The sequence below is a fragment of the Ictalurus furcatus genome, chromosome 2 (assembly GCF_023375685.1).
Source record: "Ictalurus furcatus strain D&B chromosome 2, Billie_1.0, whole genome shotgun sequence".
NCBI classification, from domain to species: Eukaryota; Metazoa; Chordata; class Actinopteri; order Siluriformes; family Ictaluridae; genus Ictalurus; species Ictalurus furcatus.
The window spans coordinates 30,207,998-30,227,715 of NC_071256.1; the positions used below are offsets into that span (position 1 = coordinate 30,207,998).

At 41.4% G+C, this 19,718-nt stretch overlaps 1 protein-coding gene across 4 annotated transcripts; it reads right to left on the reverse strand.

The window, feature by feature from the left end:
* Positions 1-4,614: 4,614 nt before the first annotated feature.
* atxn2l (ataxin 2-like) lies at positions 4,615-18,645 on the reverse strand. 4 transcript variants are annotated; one of them, XM_053613835.1, is made up of 24 exons: positions 18,312-18,645; positions 17,961-18,061; positions 16,729-16,768; positions 16,348-16,404; positions 16,035-16,106; positions 15,274-15,448; positions 15,040-15,161; positions 14,019-14,110; positions 13,555-13,776; positions 13,092-13,456; positions 12,756-12,836; positions 12,506-12,637; positions 12,283-12,351; positions 12,135-12,196; positions 11,674-12,044; positions 10,622-10,691; positions 10,341-10,490; positions 10,110-10,173; positions 9,754-9,914; positions 9,434-9,566; positions 7,674-7,783; positions 7,272-7,442; positions 5,503-5,698; positions 4,615-5,232 (listed from the first exon to the last, which is right to left on the reverse strand). In XM_053613835.1, the coding sequence occupies exons 1-24, from the start codon at positions 18,330-18,332 to the stop codon at positions 5,174-5,176; spliced, it is 3,096 nt and encodes a 1,031-aa protein (XP_053469810.1). In that variant the 5' UTR covers positions 18,333-18,645; the 3' UTR covers positions 4,615-5,173. The 4 variants fall into 4 exon arrangements, with proteins under 4 accessions (XP_053469810.1, XP_053469801.1, XP_053469818.1 ...); XM_053613826.1 differs by having other exon boundaries at positions 17,961-18,067; XM_053613843.1 differs by lacking the exons at positions 17,961-18,061; positions 18,312-18,645 and adding an exon at positions 17,515-17,933.
* Between the last annotated feature and the right edge of the window lie 1,073 nt (positions 18,646-19,718).

Consider the following 19,718-nt stretch of genomic DNA (forward strand, 5'->3'; position numbering starts at 1 on the left):
TGCTCAATCCTTTATTCCTTTATTAATTTAATTTGTTGGTGATGGTGTGATTGAACTGCATTATTTTCCTATCTGGCTGTTTGTGATTATCAGGGGGATTATTCTGCTGGTTGGCTACTGGTGAGTTATCATTTACAGGGAAAACCAAACAAGGAATATTTCTATTACAACATACTGATCTGCTGAATGATACCTTCATGAGGCTGTCTCTCTTGCACCCCCTGTTTGGAAAATGTTAAATCACACATGCTGATAACATAAAACTGGAATCTTAAATATGATCTTGTTTTTAATATAATATATATATATATATATATATATATATATATATATATATATATACACAGTATCTCACAAAAGTGAGTACACCCCTCACATTTTTGTAAATATTTGATTATAGCTTTTCATGTGACAACACTGAAGAAATGACACTTTGCTACAATGTAAAGTAGTGAGTGTACAGCTTGTGTAACAGTGTAAATTTGCTGTCCCCTCAAAATAACTCAACACACAGCCATTAATGTCTAAACCGCTGACAACAAAAGTGAATACACCCCTAAGTGAAAATGTCCAAATTGGGCCCAATTAGCCATTTTCCCTCCCCAGTGTCATGTGACTTGTTAGTGTTACAAGGTCTCAGGTGTGAATGCGGAGCAGGTGTGTTAAATTTGGTGTCATCGCTCTCACACTCCCTCATACTGGTCACTGGAAGTTCAACAGGGCACTTCATGGCAAAGAACTCTCTGAGGATCTGAAAAAAAGAATTGTTGCTCTACATAAAGATGGCCTAGGCTATAAGAAGATTGCCAAGACCCTGACAGTGAGCTGCAGCATGGTGGCCAAGACCATACAGTGGTTTAACAGGACAGGTTCCACTCAGAACAGGTCTCGCCATGGTCGACCAAAGAAGTTGAGTGCACGTGCTCAGTGTCATATCCAGAGGTTGTCTTTGGGAAATAGACATATGAGTGCTGCCAGCATTGCTGCAGAGGTTGAAGGGGTGGGGGGTCAGCCTGTCAGTGCTCAGACCATACGCCGCACACTGCATCAAATTGGTCTGCATGGCTGTCGTCCCAGAAGGAAGCCTCTTCTAAAGATGATGCACAAGAAAGCCCGCAAACAGTTTGCTGAAGACAAGCAGACTAAGGACATGGATTACTGGAACCATGTCTTGTGGTCTGATGAGACCAAGATAAATTTATTTGGTTCAGATGGTGTCAAACGTGTGTGGCGGCAATCAGGTGAGGAGTACAAAGACAAGTGTGTCTTGCCTACAGTCAAGCATGGTGGTTGGAGTGTCATGGTCTGGGGCTGCATGAGTGCTGCCGGCACTGGGGAGCTACAGTTCATTGAGGGAACCATGAATGCCAACATGTACAGTGACATACTGAAGCAGAGACTGGGCCGCAGGGCAGTATTCCAGCATGATAACGACCCCAAACACACCTCCAAGACGACCACTGCCTTGCTAAAGAAGCTGAGGGTGAAGGTGATGGACTGGCCAAGCATGTCTCCAGACCTAAACCCTATTGAGCATCTGTGGGGCATCCTCAAATGGAAGGTGGAGGAGCACAAGGTCTCTAACATCCACCAGCTCTGTGATGTCGTCATGGAGGAGTGGAAGAGGACTCCAGTGGCAACCTGTGAAGCTCTGGTGAACTCCATGCCAAGAGGGTTAAGGCAGTGCTGGAAAATAATGGTGGCCACACAAAATATTGACACTTTGGCACAATTTGGACATTTTCACTTAGGGGTGTACTCACTTTTATTGCCAGCGGTTTAGACATTAATGGCTGTGTGTTGAGTTATTTTGAGGGGACAGCAAATTTACACTGTTACACAAGCTGTACACTCACTACTTTACATTGTAGCAAAGTGTCATTTCTTCAGTGTTGTCACATGAAAAGATATAATCAAATATTTACAAAAATGTGAGGGGTGTACTCACTTTTGTGAGATACTGTATACAGTGAGGGAAAAAGGTATTTGATCCCCTGCTGATTTTGTACGCTTGCCCACTGACAAAGAAATGATCAGTCTATAATTTTAATGGTAGGTTTATTTGAACAGTGAGAGACAGAATAACAACAAGAAAATCCAGAAAAACGCATGTTAAAAATGTTATAAATTGATTTGCATTTTAATGAGGGAAATAAGTATTTGACCCCCTCTCAATCAGAAAGATTTCTGGCTCCCAGGTGTCTTTTATACAGGTAACGAGCTGAGATTAGGAGCACACTCTTAAAGGGAGTGCTCCTAATCTCAGCTTATTACCTGTATAAAAGACACCTGTCCACAGAAGCAATCAATCAATCAGATTCCAAACTCTCCACCATGGCCAAGACCAAAGAGCTCTCCAAGGATGTCAGGGACAAGATTGTAGACCTACACAAGTCTGGAATGGGCTACAAGACCATTGCCAAGCAGCTTGGTGAGAAGGTGACAACAGTTGGTGCGATTATTCGCAAATGGAAGAAACACAAAAGAACTGTCAATCTCCCTCGGCCTGGGGCTCCATGCAAGATCTCACCGCGTGGAGTTGCAATGATCATGAGAACAGTGAGGAATCAGCCCAGAACTACACGGAAGGATCTTGTCAATGATCTCAAGACAGCTGGGACCATAGTCACCAAGAAAACAATTGGTAACACACTATGCCGTGAAGGACTGAAATCCTGCAGCGCGCGCAAGGTCCGCTGCTCAAGAAAGCACATATACATGCCCGTCTGAAGTTTGCCAATGAACATCTGAATGATTCAGAGGACAACTGGGTGAAAGTGTTGTGGTCAGATGAGACCAAAATGGAGCTCTTTGGCATCAACTCAACTCGCCGTGTTTGGAGGAGGAGGAATGCTGCCTATGACCCCAAGAACACCACCCCCACCGTCAAACATGGAGGTGGAAACATTATGCTTTGGGGGTGTTTTTCTGCTAAGGGGACAGGACAACTTCACCGCATCAAAGGGACAATGGACGGGGCCATGTACCGTCAAATCTTGGGTGAGAACCTCCTTCCCTCAGCCAGGGCATTGAAAATGGGTCGTGGATGGGTATTCCAGCATGACAATGACCCAAAACACATGGCCAAGGCAACAAAGGAGTGGCTCAAGAAGAAGCACATTAAGGTCCTGGAATGGCCTAGCCAGTCTCCAGACCTTAATCCCATAGAAAATCTGTTGAGGGAGCCGAAGGTTCGAGTTGCCAAACGTCAGCCTCGAAACCTTAATGACTTGGAGAAGATCTGCAAAGAGGAGTGGGACAAAATCCCTCCTGAGATGTGTGCAAACCTGGTGGCCAACTACAAGAAACGTCTGAACTCTGTGATTGCCAACAAGGGTTTTGCCACCAAGTACTAAGTCATGTTTTGCAGAGGGGTCAAATACATATTTCCCTCATTAAAATGCAAATCAATTTATAACATTTTTGACGTGTTTTTCTGGATTTTTTTGTTGTTATTCTGTCTCTCACTGTTCAAATAAATCTACCATTAAAATTATAGAATGGTCATTTCTTTGTCAGTGGGCAAACATACAAAATCAGCAGGGGATCAAATACTTTTTTCCCCTCACTGTATGTGTATGTGTATATGTGTGTGTGTGTGTGTGTATATATATATATATATATATATACACACATACACACACACACACACACATACATACACTGATTAAATTAGAACTTTAATTAATATAAAGATTTTTTTAACTTATTGGCAGACTTTAAAAGAATACTGCACATTTTTTTATTGTTCTCATAGCCTTTTTTTTTTTTTTTTTTTTTTTTTTAAAGGAAGTACACTCCTTGAGGGGAAAAAATGGGCCAAACCCAAAATGGTTTTACATGGACTTAACTACAAATTATTGGTCAAGACCTCATGTACCACCATTTCAGCTCGTTTACTTTTGCTGCAGTGAACTGTTTGGGGAAAAGGTAGAAAGAGGGAACTTCACTTATTCTGTCTTATTGTACTCAAAGGTAAAATAATGATAATGATTAAAACGTTTGATGTAAAATTCAAAGTAATATGTCTGGGTGTAAAAATGTAAATAAAAGTACAAATAAAAATTTTTTAAATGTAAAAGCTGTCCACCAGATTACACATAAGGCTTTAACATTTAAAGAAATCAAAAGGGAAACTATCCCATACTAAGCTGCTTTATCTATTTAATTCTTGCTCATTTCCAGACTAATGATTTGTTGTTAAGACCATGAAAAGTTTAATATTTTGCCATTTTGGGTTTGGCTCGTTTTTGTTCTTTTTACGCAGGAGTGAAGTATTGTTAGATGCCTTAATGAAAAGAAATGCAAAAATAATTATTTGTAAGTAAACAAACAAATAAATAATGAATTATAAAGGCTTGACCCCATTTTGAACTACAGACCACAGGGCTATCAACACAACACGTGCAGCTGTACCACCACATCTTCTCACACTGCAGTACAAATACCACCACTACACATTAAATGCTGCCTTTCATTTACGTCAGCTCACATGCGTCTAATTTGGTGGCGAGTTTTTAATTTGACCCCCCCCCTTATAAAACGACAGTTTTTAAATAAAAATTATTTAACAAACCAAAATTAAACAACATTAAAGACAACATGACACCACTGTTTAGAGTTTGAAGTTTTGTTTATTTTTTGTATATTTTATTTTTTTTTCCTTTTTTTAGTCATTTTATTATTTATTTAATTAGGGTTTGAGGAGGAAGGGAGAAATCTTGCTTTTTTTTTTTTTATAAAACATTTCATTCTTTCAGCTGTTTCATTCAATCATGCTCACTTGGTCATTCTCACTCGTTTGCTCGTTCCCTCCATTTTAGACACACTCTGTGCACCTGTCCTTTCAACTTAAACAAAAAAGGAAAGTCCTTCCAATTGATAAGAATAAAAACAAAAAAAGTCTGTTTCTGGAGCAAAGGGAAAGAAGTTTGTGTTTGTGTGTGTGTGTGTGTGTGTGTGTGTGTGTGTGTGTGTGTGTGTGTGTGTGTGTGTGTGTGTGTGTGAGAGAGAGCGAGAGAGAGAGCGAGAGAGAGAGCGCGAGTGTGTGTGTGAGAGAGAAGAGAGAGAGAGAGAGAGAGAGAGAGTGTAGATGTGCCTGGTCCAGAATCAGCAAGAGGAATTCTCACTCAAATCACAAAAGACAAGGGGCAGATGGAGCCTGAATTCTGACTCAGTTTCCAGGAGGGTGGAAGGGCAGCTGCTGGGAAGGGTGGGGCTGCACCTGCACAGCTGGAAAAACAAAAACAATTTTCTATAACATGTGAACCAATGCTTCACACATTTATTTAGTACAACTTACTGCGATAGTTGCGTAGTTGAAAAAAAAAAAAATAATAAAATAGTGTGTACTAGACTCCTTTTCCTATAAACTACAATAGAGAAGTGAAGTGATGTCGCTGTGTTATTATACAGTTAGTATGATGCAAATCTCTCTGCGTTTAAACTACTGAAAAACAGAAAAGGCAAGTTTGGATTATGTCCCGGGTGCTGAAGCCTCACCTGACGGGTGCCCGATGTAGGTGTAGTGCTGATGAGTTCCTTGTTGGGGTGGTGGGGGTGCATGTGAGGGGTGCTGGGGGCCAGGACCAGAACCAGGACCCTGTTGAGGAGGAGGGGCAGCATGAAGCAGCATCATCGGAGGAGGCCCATGACCCCCAGAGTGGTGAGGACCCGACAGTTGTCCTTGGACATGAGCCTGAGAGAAAGCAGGAAAGAAACAGATCACTGACTGAGTCACAATAATGACAGACCTCTAGGTGAGAACACTAACAAAAGGCTCTGTTGAGTTTAATTACTTTGCCCCGACATTAAGCGCCTTATTGCAGCTACTAATCATGCCTTCCAAACCAGACCCTCCAATAATGCCATTAGTATTTTGTGTTTCAATACCAACAGCTAATTCACATCAATTTATATGACAGATGTGCCACATAATCGGGTTTTTAAAAACGTACAACTGTGAAAAGAAATTTCCTGTGAGGTTTATTAAGTATACTTGGAAGAGGCCTCTGGTGTCAGCAGTCTGGCTATTGCTTCAAGTTTTCTGACATTGAGGATGGAGGGCTTTGCACTTTCTCACCAGCACAACAAGCTGCATGTTTTCATCTTATTAACCTCAAGAGAGGGGAAAAAGAGAGGCTGGTGAGGGAACGAGAGAATGTTTATTGCTGACAAGATAAAAGGAAATAATGCATTTAATGTGAAATTTCTGTGAAATGCAAGCATAAATAGATTTTTTAAAAAAAGTAATGTCATTCTTTAATAAATTGTTAGTTTTGGCAAAGGAAGAAAACACTATAGGACGTGCTGTGATAATCATCACCTTCGGCACGGTAATGGTATCGCACCATCCTGTCATCTTTTACTCCTTACTTCTTGCACACGTTCTCCTAGCAGCTGAACCTACACATGCTCAGCATCTAAATGGGCAGCTACCCTTCTACTGATACAGTACCGGTGCTCGCTTGAGGTACTAGTCAAACTTTAAGAACCAACTCCACCAGTTTGAGAGTCGAAAAAAAAAATTTCCCCGACATGCTATGCTTTGGATTCTTCCATTTCTATATGTTGGTTGTAACTGTTGATAAAATGGTATCAAACTGTTAAAAGGTTATCTACTTCACCATTTCTGTGAAAAGTCAGTCATTTCGGTTTTAGATTTTGTCACAGCCATTTCCTGGTTTCTAACTTGATCCAGTTTGACCCTGTTTTAATGTCTGAAAAATTAAACTGAAGATATGTTGACTGCTTAATGTCATTAGAAAAATAAATGTTTCACTGCAATAAAAATATTGCTTCCTTATATGAAACCAATAATGAACACGTGGCTTTGAAAATGAATTCTGAAGAACATGGAAACTTTTGCACTCAGCTGTACTGAGTTTTGGTGTAGAGTCTGTAATACTAACGCTTTAATATTAACAGTGAGCACAAATTCAGTTTTTTTGCTGGTTAAAAAATTGTTAAAAAAAAAAAAAAAAAAAAAAAAAAAAAAAGAAGATATTCCTGTCTTAAACCATGCAATATTTATTTCTCTAATTTCAACAACTTTCAGGGATGCTGTTCCAAAACCCCTGCAGTCACCGATTCTCGGTTCCAGACAGCATTTTGGTGCTGCAACCCAACCAAACCAAACCAAACCAAACAGGTTTTGCTGGCTGCAAACTTCCTGTTTTACATTGAAACCGTCCAAAATGACTCAGACACACAGGCCCTTTTCCAATTCCAAGGTGCATGAGACAGAGTGTAGGTGTGAGAGTATGCAGTACCTGTGTGAGCTGCCCAATGGATGAGTAGGGGTGGGGTAGGGGCTGGTGTCCTGGCAGGCTGTAGTATGAAGCCTGGGGAGAGCTGTGGCCTGGGGGCATGTTAGGGGGAGTGGGAGCTGACAGAGGAGCTGAATGATACAAGGTCTGTGGCTGTGGACCTGACTGACCAGACTAAAAAGAGAGAGAGATAGAGAGAGAGAGAGAAAAAGAAAGAAAGAAAGAAACACAGATTTTATTTTATATATATATATATATATATATATATATATATATATATATATATATATATATATATATATATATATAAAATTTAATATAAAAACAGTATTCAGACCAATTAATAAAGTCTTAATAACAACCCCATTTCTGTAAGATGCGGTGTGCTATGTGTTGGGTAAGTACCTGTCCTGGGCTGGGGGCGGGGTGTTGCGGGGGCGGCTGGTTGCCGGTGGGAGTGGTGGAGGGCTGCGGAGGATGCATGGAGCCTGAGTGATGAGAGAATGACTGGGGGGCTGGAAATAAAATATCAAGATATTTTCTCAGCAATTTTACACATCCTGTTAACAGACAATCCATAAAATCAATGTATACTAAGCAACAAGCAAAACAGCATCCGTTCCACAGACTCTGTAAAGCTCTTGACTGCGCCTACGAACAGCAGGTTTTATCAGTCGTGAGCGATTCTCGTGCACATTTTAACACACCAAACCCCTAGTGGCAGAAAAGAATAACTACTAGAGATTGATATTTGGAGAGATTTTACGAGACCACACAACAGATGTATACCATCAGCTATTGAGGGCGTTTCATTACGTAAATTTGCTTGACTTTGCAATGTGAAGTGTCTGGGATTTCATTATATACAGCTGTGCATACATGATTGAGAAATACTGATTTCCGACGCATCCACACGGACTTCGTGTACAGATTTAGAAATTGCGTATTCTGTGCAAACTTTAGCCGCGTTTCCACCGCAGGAACTTTCCCCAGGAACTAGGGACTTTTGGAGGTACTCTGTGTTTCCACCACAGGGACCAGGGTCTAAATTAAGTTCCAGGTAAAATATTTCCCCCTCAGAAAGTCCCTACTCAGGAGTTGGTACTTTTTCAAAGTTCAGTACCTTTGGGGGGTGGGACTTGGGCACTGAGCATGCTGATTGGCTGAGTGCACGCAGCATTTTTTTTAACCACCATTTTTAAAAGTCTGTTGCAGTGCGTACAGTAACAGTTCAGTAACAGAATCAACACAAAGGAGGTTCTTTAAAAATACGACAGAAGGACCGACGAAAAGGTTTAGCCTCAAGTATTTATGCCGAGGATGAAATACAGCGGGAACTGGAAATGGCAACCTGCGATGAAAAAGTATGTTTAAAAATATCAAGTCGCTTAAAAGAGTTGGGCGTCGTTCACACAGGAAAACAGTGCAGAGAGAAGCTCATATGTGCACGCGCTCGTCTGTCATCTCAGCAATAGCTGATAAAATCCATTTGCTTAGAATGACCAGCATTCTGAATTCGCTTTACTATCACTGCTCGTCTCTTTTTCAGTGTTCTCTCAATTACCTTTTTATCAAATACATCGCAATTGACAGCATCACAGCTCGAATATCCTGCATGCTTCTTGCTGCAGTGTCTTTACCAGATTTCAGAAAATAGACTGTCTGTTTTAAAAAACACGAACCTTTATCCAAAGATTAAAAAAATAATAAATTTCATACCGTGACCGGGAATCAAACCCAGTCCACGGCAGTAAGCGCGCCTAATCCTAACCACTGGACCACCAGTTTGGTTACAGCAAACTTTTGTTACTCTTCAAAGGTTTCTATTCCAATCAGAGCCTGCTCAGTGTTCTTATGAGCCGAGCAAACATTTTACATCATTAAAATAAGCTTTCTTTCTGTCAATAATCAGTTTGAATGTAGTATACTCCGAGGATTCATATCCTCGCCAAGGGCTTGTCAGGCATAGTCATACTGTACGTCACCGGACTAATTTGCCTAATCTTCATGGTACTTTAGACCGCAATGGAAACGCTTAAAACAAAAGGTATGGAGGAACCAATTGGTCCCTTGAAAAAAGTTCCTGGGACTAATGGTTCTGGGTAATTTCAGTGGAAATGTGGCTTTTGTCATGCAAAGGTGCGTGGTGTTTGTGTGGGACATACCATACATGCCCTGCTGGGCTCCTGGGGGTCCCTCAGACTGGCCGGGGTATTGAGGACCAGGAGGTCCAAGAGTCTGAGGGTGTCCCGCCGAACTCAGCATACGTGCTCCACTTTGCAGCATGGAATACACCGGCTAACAAAGACAAGAGAAAGATGTTTTATCTGTTTCAGGAAATGACTAGATTTGGACTATTTTATTACAGTGTTCTGTGCAAGAGAGAGAGAGAGAGAGAGAGAGAGAGAGAGAGAGAGAGAGAGAGAGAGAGACACCGAGAGTTGTGTACAAGTTTTGGTGAACTTTTGGTAGAATATGGGTATACCTGTCCAGGATAGTGTGGCATGGCAGGGATGACCTGGCTATACTGCAGGTAAGACTGAGGATAAGGAGAAGCCACAAGAGGAGGACCTGCTGCCGACGCCGCTGCCTGGATCATAGGAGGTGCCGACGAGTTGTGGTCTGGACGAGAGGGAACCACCGAGCCTGATCGGAAAGGAGCTAGGTCATTGCCATGGGTTTTGTGTGTGCATATTCAAGTCGGACCTGAACCTTTGGTTTGGATCCTCTGTACTGGCAGCTATGCTAACAAAACTCAGTACGTTTGTATAAGTAAGCAATCTGTCTAAGACAAGACAATATTTTGAGAACTAGAATGGTAAATTGTTGTGTCTCAAATACCTTTAGCTCTGGGATACTTTCCCTGGCTCACGGTAGACACGGCATACTGGTACATCTGAGGGGCCTGGCACAGACAGATCATAACAAAACATTACTTCTCAGTCACTTGTACATCAAAAACGTCCTCATAAAACCCCTTCACTGCCTGATAAGAACAAGCTACACAAATGGATTTAAACTGGCTGCAAGTACAGAAAACCAGGAAAGAAAAAGGCGTGTGTGTGTGTTTACCTGCACAGAGTGGCCCTGTAAGGGTATTGTTGAGACGTAGCCCAGGTACTGAGGGGTGTACATGGTACCTTGTCCTGTAGGAGGCTGGAGCACCACTGAGGGGCTTGGAGGTGTGGGTCGTGGAGTCGTGGGGGTTGCAGAAGGCTTCACCTAGAACACCAAAACACAGCGGAAGCTGGTGTGTATACTATAGCATGTACAACGAAGTGAAATGTTGCCTGAATGCAAGGGTGTGTGTGCATGAGGGGAAAAAAAAGCTGAAAGATAGCCAGAACACTCACCATAGTCAGAGGTGCCTTGGCAGGATTGAACTCTTTGGCATTGGGATTTAGTGTGGACTTCTTCACTTGACTGTACGGGACAAAGAAGGAAATGGTGTTTTAAAAAAAAAAGAAAAAGAAATTGTAGCTACACTAATAAAGGATGCAGTAACTGTAAAATGTAATGTGTAAACTCAAACAACAACAACGAACTGTAAAGTCAAGAGGCAGTAGTGATTAAATATTTGATACAGCAGCATTAAAGGTTCTTTTCACTATTGTAAAGAACAGTGTTGAAGATTATTCCTGACAAAATTACAAATACACTACCAGTCAAAAGTTCAGACACGCTCACTCATTATTTTTCACCACATTTTATAATAATAATAATAATAATAATAATAATAATAAAAATAAAGTCATCAAAACTCTGGAATAACACAAATGGAACTATGGGAATTATGTTGTGATAAAAAATCCAAAGTAAATCTAAATAAATTTAGTATTTTAGCATCTTCAAAGTAGATGCCCTTTTTGCCTAGAATTTCACAACCGAGTTCTTGAGGAATACCCCGGAGATACTTTTTAAACTGTAATAAAGGAGTTCCCACCTATACTGGACACTTATTGGCTGCTTTTCGGATATATTTCTCTCCGAGTTGTCTGTTTAAAAATAATATTTTTTGTAAATAAAATGTTAGTCTTCTAATGAAAGAAATGAATATATTGACACAATTATATTTTTGTCTACAACACCGATTTCAAACATTTAATCATACACCTTCAGATCAAAAAGTTTTTAAAGATCATGAGAAACATTTCAGTCGAGTGTCTCCAAACTTTTGACCGGTATTGTAAGCGTCACAAGGCTTCATCCACCCATCTGCACAGCGTAGCCAAAACGACAGAGAAAGCAGTAAGACAGCTGATCGTTTTATGCTTTTTACTCCATACTACCAAATCCACCCACGTTTGGTAGATGAACAGGGTTAGTGTTTGACAACAGCGATGTTTTGAGCAGCGATGTTTTATATTCCCATGTTCTTTAACAACCTCTCCACCCTCCTACTCACTCAGCTACACCCTCCGCTCTGTCCGCGATCTCTGGTCTGCCGTCCTCCCTGCCTGGTGTCCTCGCAGGATGGGGCGGTACTGCTGTTTGTCCATCTGCACCAGATGGTTGGGAAACACCAGCAGGTGTGACAGAAGGTGTGACGGCGGGTGTGACAGATGGCGGGGTGGCTGCAGCCGGACCGTCGGCGCTCGTTTCTCTGCCTGCTTCATCTGACGGAAGCTCCTGTGTTGGAGTAGTTGTAGGCGACACCACCTTGGGCTCTGCGGAAGGGGTGGAGTCTGTCTGTGTGCTTTGGGTAGGGCTTGGCTGAGCAGGATCACCGGGTGTGGCTGAAGTGTTGGGGCTAGAGGGCGAGGAGCTAGAGTGAAGCTGAGATGGAAAGAGTTTGTTAGAATTTTAACTGTCTGTAAATCCTCAATAAATAAATAAAGCAAAACTGAATGATCATATTTCACTCACTCTGAACTCCTTCCCAAACTTGCGAAGTTCCTCAATCTGTGACCTTTGCTGAAGTGAGGCAGCTGGAAAACAAAAGGAGGGTAATCATTTAAGCAAAAATAAAATTTACATGTCATAACAGACAATTTAACACACATACAAAAAATACCTTTACAGCCCTTGCCTTCCTGAGGACTAGCAGGGCTCTCTGTCCTCTCCTTGGATAAGATCTCATTCACTGACACAAAAAGTTGCGCGAAAAGAAAAAATGAAAATAAATGAACAGAACACAGAAACGGAGAGAAAACTTGACATACAATCAGGAAAAAATGACTTTTTTGGCTATAAATGAGATTAACGACAGAAGATTGTGCAGGATTAATGCTGCTCACCATCTACAGGGAAGAGTGGGGTGGGGCCCGAGGGCTTCGGGGTCACCATGGTAACTGATGAGGTGTCCAGGTAGGTAGGAGTGGTCAGAGGGGGATCCTGGTTGGGTGCATCGGGTTTGGGGGAATGGGAGACTGGAGAGAGAGAAAAGGAAATAAGGTAAGAGGAGTGGTTAATAATGAAAATGAAAGTTAGTGAATCATGATGTGATTTTTCCATTTACGCAAACTACAAGTGCAACAGTGGGTTCACCTGTAGGTGAAGAGTGAGAGTTGGTACGCAAGCTTCTGGGCTGTGCAGGCCTTTGAGATTTGGGAGATGTTCTAGATGACACTAGATCACAAAAATATATATTATATATATATACATATACATATACACACACACACACACACACACACACACACACATACATACATACATACACACACACACACACACACACACACACATACATACATACACACACACACACACACATACATACATACATACAAACAATGCCATATTGAAAGAATTACAAAAATATATAAAATCACAGGGATTATAATAGTCACAAAATAATCACAGATGCCATTAAACAATTACCTCCATTAACAGGTCGTGTAGAGTCAGACAGAGACTGGGGGTGTGAAAGAGAATGGGGGAGCATGTGTGGGACAGGAGGACTGGCATGGCCTGCCTCTAAGGGCCGGGGCTGAGCAGGTGGGCTACACTGTGCTTGGTGGGGAGAATATCCACCTCTGATCGACAACGGACTATTCCTATCAGAAGGCGGTGTGGGCTGACCGCTGCCAGAAGGAAGAGGTGGCCTGGGGGACGAGCTCGAGGGGGCGGGTCTGTTCGTTCGATTAGGAAGAGAGGACGAGGGTCCTCCTCTTTCTCGGTCACCTCTGGATGTACCGATTTCTCGTTCTCTCGCTCTTTGGGGTAAGGGAATGTATTTGCCGTCCCTAAGAGAAATCAACAACGAAGGAAGAACATCTGTAAGGAACCAAACCAAAGTGATGTGAAACTGTAAGATTTGAGCTGAGTGACGCGGCATACTGACCGGCTCCCGGGGCCAGAGAAGCCAGGGCTGTCTCTCCCCCTCTCTCTCTCGCCTCCATCCCGTATCACGGCACTGAACTTGTCTTCCTCGCTCCTCCCTTCGTCGTTCTCTAGCGCCACTCTGTGGCGGTACTGTGCGCTGGCCTCAATCTCGTTAGCCAGTCGCGCAGCTCGCGCCTCTCGCTGCCGGAAACCCTCCGAGCTACCTCGCTCTAGAGGAACCCTGAAAGAGAAAAAGAAAGCGTGATCGATCTTCCGGGTACAAAGTTTCTTTGTGGAAATGTTTAAGACACTACCTGGCTCAGCAGACCCTCTCTACACACCCGTACTGACATACATCTTGAACAATCCAAACCGTCTTCGGTTCTACTGCGCTTAATCTGTGTTTGCAAGCTCAGACTAAGAGATAAAGACAGACAGAAGAGCAAACATCGTTTTTCAGTAGCGCGTGTTAGAGAGACTCACGTGTACATCGAGAGGCTCGAGTCATAGGTGGACTTCACCCCATACGTTTCTTCGTTGAAGCGGAACATCTCACTGGCATCCCAACCATTAGTCTGTCAGAGAGAGAGAGAAAGTTTGTTTGTTTGTTTAAACGCCATGCGAATATATTTTTCCTAAAAACTCTAAACTTGCATCAGGTTTGACTTTGCTAAAAATTTCTTCCAGAGTGTTGACTGAATAAAAAAAAAAAGTTTCTCATGGGGTTAGGACCAGTACAGTCTAATAAAACATGTTTCAAGGATAATGGATTCTGGCAGAAGGTATATGTTGGAGAGAGAGACAGAGAGAGACAGAGAGAAAGACCAAAGTGTGAAAACCATTCATAGATTCAATATGTACAGCTAACTAGTGAGTGGGAACTTTTGACTCAAATTGGGAAAAAACATGTCACAGTGTGTTTAAACAAAAGCATGACAATTTATGCACTATATAAACTTATAATATCTTTATTATAAAGCATGATGTGACCTAGAATTGACACCAGACACAACACAAAAATATATAAAGACTACAGGAAATAGTCTCGCTTCAAAACAGATGAGCTGTGTTGTACCTTTCACTTCAATATGACTCAAACTTGACTAATGGTGTAATGATGCAAGATGGAGAACTACACAACCACATGCGGGCAGTGGAAGCTCAGAGGTTCTGATCTTCTGATCATAAGGTCATGAGTTCAAATTGCAGCACCGCCAAGTTGCCACTGCTGGGCCCTTGAGCAAGACCCTTCACATACAACGGCTCAGCCGTATAAACGGGATGAACCCAAGTCGTTCTGGATAAAGATGTCTGCCAAACAGCGTAAATGTGAATTGGAAATTCCTTTCACTTTCTCTGAAACACCAATCTAGATGGACCTACAAACTGTATGATTAGAGTTCCTTCGTTGACAGGAGTAGAACTCGCATTATAATATGGAGCTCTATGGTTTTCTTTAAGGGTGCGGGTGATCTTTCAGTGTGCGCACCGTGTTTCAACTCACTGTGTCTGTATCTAGATCGTAGTTCTCTCCGTTGCTGTCTCCACCATCCCACCTCTGCAGCACCTTCTCTCTGTGATCACCGTTTACTCTGGACGAGCTGATCGCCGAGTCTGTAAAGGTGTCTACAAAAATACACAAAGATGAATGTAATTAGGCTACACAAGACAAGTCTGGATCAATATTAAAAGAGACTTTATGTGCAACACTCCAGAGCGTGTGCACACACACACACACCTCGTGTAGCAAAATTGAGATCCACATCTCTGCAGGTCATGGTGATCAAGTCATTGGGGCTAAAGATCATGGTGTCCGTGATCTCCTCTCTCCTGGGGTGTGTGGATGTACCACCTCCACAGCCATCCCCTTCCTCAGTCCTTAGTTTGTGCACAGCATCCACCGCTAGCTCACACTGCGGTGCAAAATCAATTCAATCAATTATAAATCGATCAATAATATTCCAAAACACAGAGCTTAGAACTAAACACAGGCTCTCGTCAGAACGTCTCGACTGGGGTTTGCAGAATTATTTTTACTGTTGTAATAATGTATTTAAATAGGCAAATAAATAATCAGACATTTATAATGCCATGTTAATTTATAAGCAAGTTTCCTGTGGCTTGATGAAAGAAGTTCATTAATGACCATTTATTTTCACTTTTTTCAAATACGCATCAATTTTCTACTTAAAAAAAATAAATAAAAATTTAGGTGCTACAAGTGACAACATGGAAGCAGTTTGTTTACAACATTTAGTGCCTTTGTTTAATGCATGAATCGCACTTGGCATATAACGGACTACGTTCTACAATGCAGTCCTTTACAGCGAGTATATACAGTGTATGAAAATTCATGATCATAGTGGATTTGTTACATACATCAATACATAATACTGAGTAAATGATTTCTTTTCTTTAAATGTTTGATTACATGACTACTAAAATCACTTGAAATGTCCACTGGTAGGTGTGTTTAATGCACGGAAGCATCTTGCTTACTCTTGAACTTAGTGTCTTAAAGATCCCCTCGTACACACTGCCGTTCTTCACCCGCACGTCACACCTAGAGCCCTAGGAAGAGAAGAATTCGAGAAAATAAATAAGAAAAAGGAAAGATAAAGATGGTTGAGATGCAAATCATAAATAAAGACTAAATTTTTTTAATTATTATTTTTATATTTAAAAAGCAGAAATTGATACGTCTTAACAGAAAGATGTTGAGAGAGATGAGAAAAGGAAACAACCAAACTGTTCTCATTCACTCAGGTGAATCCTAGGTACTAATCAAATTTGATCACACAAGGAAACTCACAACTACAGCCGTGAGGAAATGGAGCATCCGGGAATTATTATACACTCCCTCAAACACCTAAAAGTGAAAGAAAAAGAAAGCAGATCACTTTCGGTTTTCTAAATAAATAAGCCCTTTAAAAGAACCAATTAAACAGGAAGCATGTAAACATGTGCACAAAATTAAAAACGAAATTGACTAAGATAAACCCAAGATGGGAATGTGTGAACCCTGGTAATGCTGCCATTAGAAAATGTAACTGACTCAAAGCTAGGACACTACCTGTAAGGGTGTGCCAATAATATTGTTGGGTTTTGAGTGTGAAAGAGTCTATGCAGGCAAGTGTACGAGACACATAGGCACATGTATGATAAGAATGAGAGAATATTTGAGTTTACATACAGGAGGAGACTGTGAGGGAGGCTTCACAGAGTTTCTGTTCCTGAAAACAATAAAAGAATAAAGCAAACGGTAAAGGACAAGATCGTGACATGGTCTTTTCAAAGGTCATAAATGTACTGAACAGTGACAGAGATCGTAAAACACAAGCAATATGTTCAAATAAATGCGTTAACACCTGTGTAAGGTCACACGATGTGTACATCACTATTGGTTATTAAGCATTGTGTGTGTGTGTGTGTGTAAAACAAAGACATAACACAAACTTAAAATCATCCAAGGTGCCAACAAGTGGATCCTCTTTTAGAGCATTAAAATAACACCACCAAAACCTTTGTTTAATCATTTTAATGTTATTCTTCTTCATATTTGGACTGGTATCCCGGCCGTGTACATTACATTAGTGCTGCCCTTACTGGGACCTTCAGCTCCAAAACATGGCCACAGTGCTATTGTGTAATGATGGTATGGAACGTTAGCAAACCATTAGCGACAGCTAAGAAGCAAGTTTTACAACCGAGTTATATTCTGACATTTATTTCTACTTCTACAAGCGACAACGATATGTAGAGACAGCTCTGGGTGAGTAATACTGATCAGGTTTGCATTAGCAAATACCTACGCGTCAGCTAACAGGCTAGCTTTAGCCAGGATGAGCAAACAACATCGTGACGATAAAGGATAAATAAACAGCCCTCCGTAGCGGTCAGTCTATAAATGTCTCATTTTCAACACCTATTGCGGACATGACATCTAAAAATAGATCTATAGATAAATATATATTAATACGTTTTTATCACGTGCATTCCAGGTTTCCGGTCGGTCTAAAACTGCTCGAAGAGAGAAGCACAAACGCCGTCCTGTATCATATGGATTACAAAAACAACAACAAAACCCTGCCGAGCTCTCGTTCGTGTCCGTCCCGAAAACGCTCATTGGTCAGTCTGAGCGTCAATCAGCACGTTTCCGCATACTATTGGCTCAGACTTACTGTAAAGGCGGGTGTTTATGTTTTAGAAGCAGAGTTAATTCATTGGTCATCCTGAATGTCAATCAGGACTTCTCATCTGTAATTGGCCCGCAGGTGTGCTAATTCAATAAGATATTGTCCAATTGGTCTTTTCTGTAGCGTACATCATTTAGTCCTAATGTACACGCCCCCTTTAACCGGTAGGCCTCATGATGAAATACCAATCCTCGGTGTTTCTCTGAAGAGTAAACCGGATTCAGATTACCTTCCAGGGGTTGGTCTGGTAGTGTTACTCCCAGGAACTGTCGGTGACATGCCGGCCGATCCAGAAGGTCCATTAGACGTTTTACGGCCACTTGGTCCAGACTGTTGCTGACAAAATAATATTTATTAATATAATCATATTTTTCGCTTAATGATTGTCTACACGTGATATTTCGCTTTTGCGATTTCCATGCTGGCTGACCGGCGACTGGAAACTAGCGACAACACGCTAGCTAGCCTATTAGCTAACCTAGCTAGTTTGGTAACGGACAGTGTAATTTAATCGACCTTTATCTAGGTTTGGTTTACAGAAAAGGCTGTTACAGTCAGATGGGGACTTATAAATACTTACATTCTGGCGGCGGAAAGACATCGCTAGCCGCTAACTAGGCTGGTCAGCTAACGTTGTGGCGCGTCTCAGTGTTCTCTGGCGTATGCTAGCAACCTTGATAGCTAGCTAGCTAAATCTCGGAATACGCTTCAGAAATATCCTGCACCCGTCGATAGCTTCCTTTCCAAGTGCCCAGAATCTTCTTCTGTCTTTATTCTGAAAACATGTCATGAGCACTCTTGAGAAAAGTGTCAAACAGTATTTCTTAATTTTTGTTAAAATAGCCGGTACCACGTCTTAAGATTTGCCTTAAACATAATGGCAACCCGCTTTCAGCAAATCTCTTTTGATTGGTCCGAACAGGATTAATGACGCAATGACGCACTACGTGCTTTGTACAGGGAGCTCGTGGAGGCGAGCCATACTTGTGTGATGCATCTGAACCTCCCAGAAATCACCGTGTAACTTTCGGCAAGGTTATTTGAAAATAAAATTAATTAATAAAAATATTAGGTATATTTTGATTACACTGGTCCTCTGCTGGTTAAAGGAGATGAACGGCTGCCTTGGAATAAGAAATAGCCCAGTATAGCAAAATGCTGACAGGCCTGGTTATATTGATTAGATCAGTGGTTCTCACACGTTTTCAGCGTGAGGCCACACTTGTGTAGGGCGCATCCCTTTGTGCCCCCTTAGAGTCGTCTAATGTTCACAGTTTCGGTTTTTTCACACTAGGATCTTCTGTATGAACTTTCACAGATAAGAGACTACGTCCTCTATCTAAAAACTTTTTAATCAGCGTGTGGCTAACAGTACACTATTACATCAGCATATGTCTCTGTTTGGTGTGTCTTAGTGTGCTGTGTATAATTGATTTCATTTATTAATTTCTCATTTTTACATACATCATAGTGTAAAGGTACACAATCCCTTCTTACATACAGGTAAAATTAAGAGAAAAATAATAATAATAATGTTTTCCAGAATTTCCGTGACCCCAAACGGCCTTCTCAGAAATATGGGAAAACTCATGTTTTTGAATGTGTTATTAATAAGATCTAAGAGGCAAATCTAAAGACTAGTCATGTGAGTAAGGAAAAAGTCATGTGTTAAGCTAAATAGAAATTGTCATCTTTATAATCTCTATCATTCTTAACCTGCCAGATCACCATGTCCACTCCATGCCCACTCCACCCATCAGGATCCTACCACATAGGCATTTGATATAGTTCTATCTTTTCATAGCTTGACCCCAGGGGTCAGTTCTTAATCCACTTTTGGTTCAATTTGATACTAAAACCACTGGGCTCTGTAATAAGATCTCTACACAGGTGACACAACATCTCTCTTTCTCCTACCACCTCCTCGTAGAAGATACCGCACTGTATAATTTATAGCATCTCTTCCTTGATGAAGACCAGACACAAC

Bases quoted from the DNA above. Each gene is read 5' to 3' on its own strand.
- atxn2l (XM_053613826.1), bottom strand. From the start codon at position 18,332: ATGTCTTTCCGCCGCCAGAAT. The intron at 9,915-10,109 runs GTATTTGAGACA...CTTTCCGATCAG, and splicing joins AAAGTATCCCAGAGCTAAAG to GCTCGGTGGTTCCCTCTCGT. The intron at 7,784-9,433 runs GTATGTCCCACA...TTTTATTTCCAG, and splicing joins AGCCCAGCAGGGCATGTATG to CCCCCCAGTCATTCTCTCAT.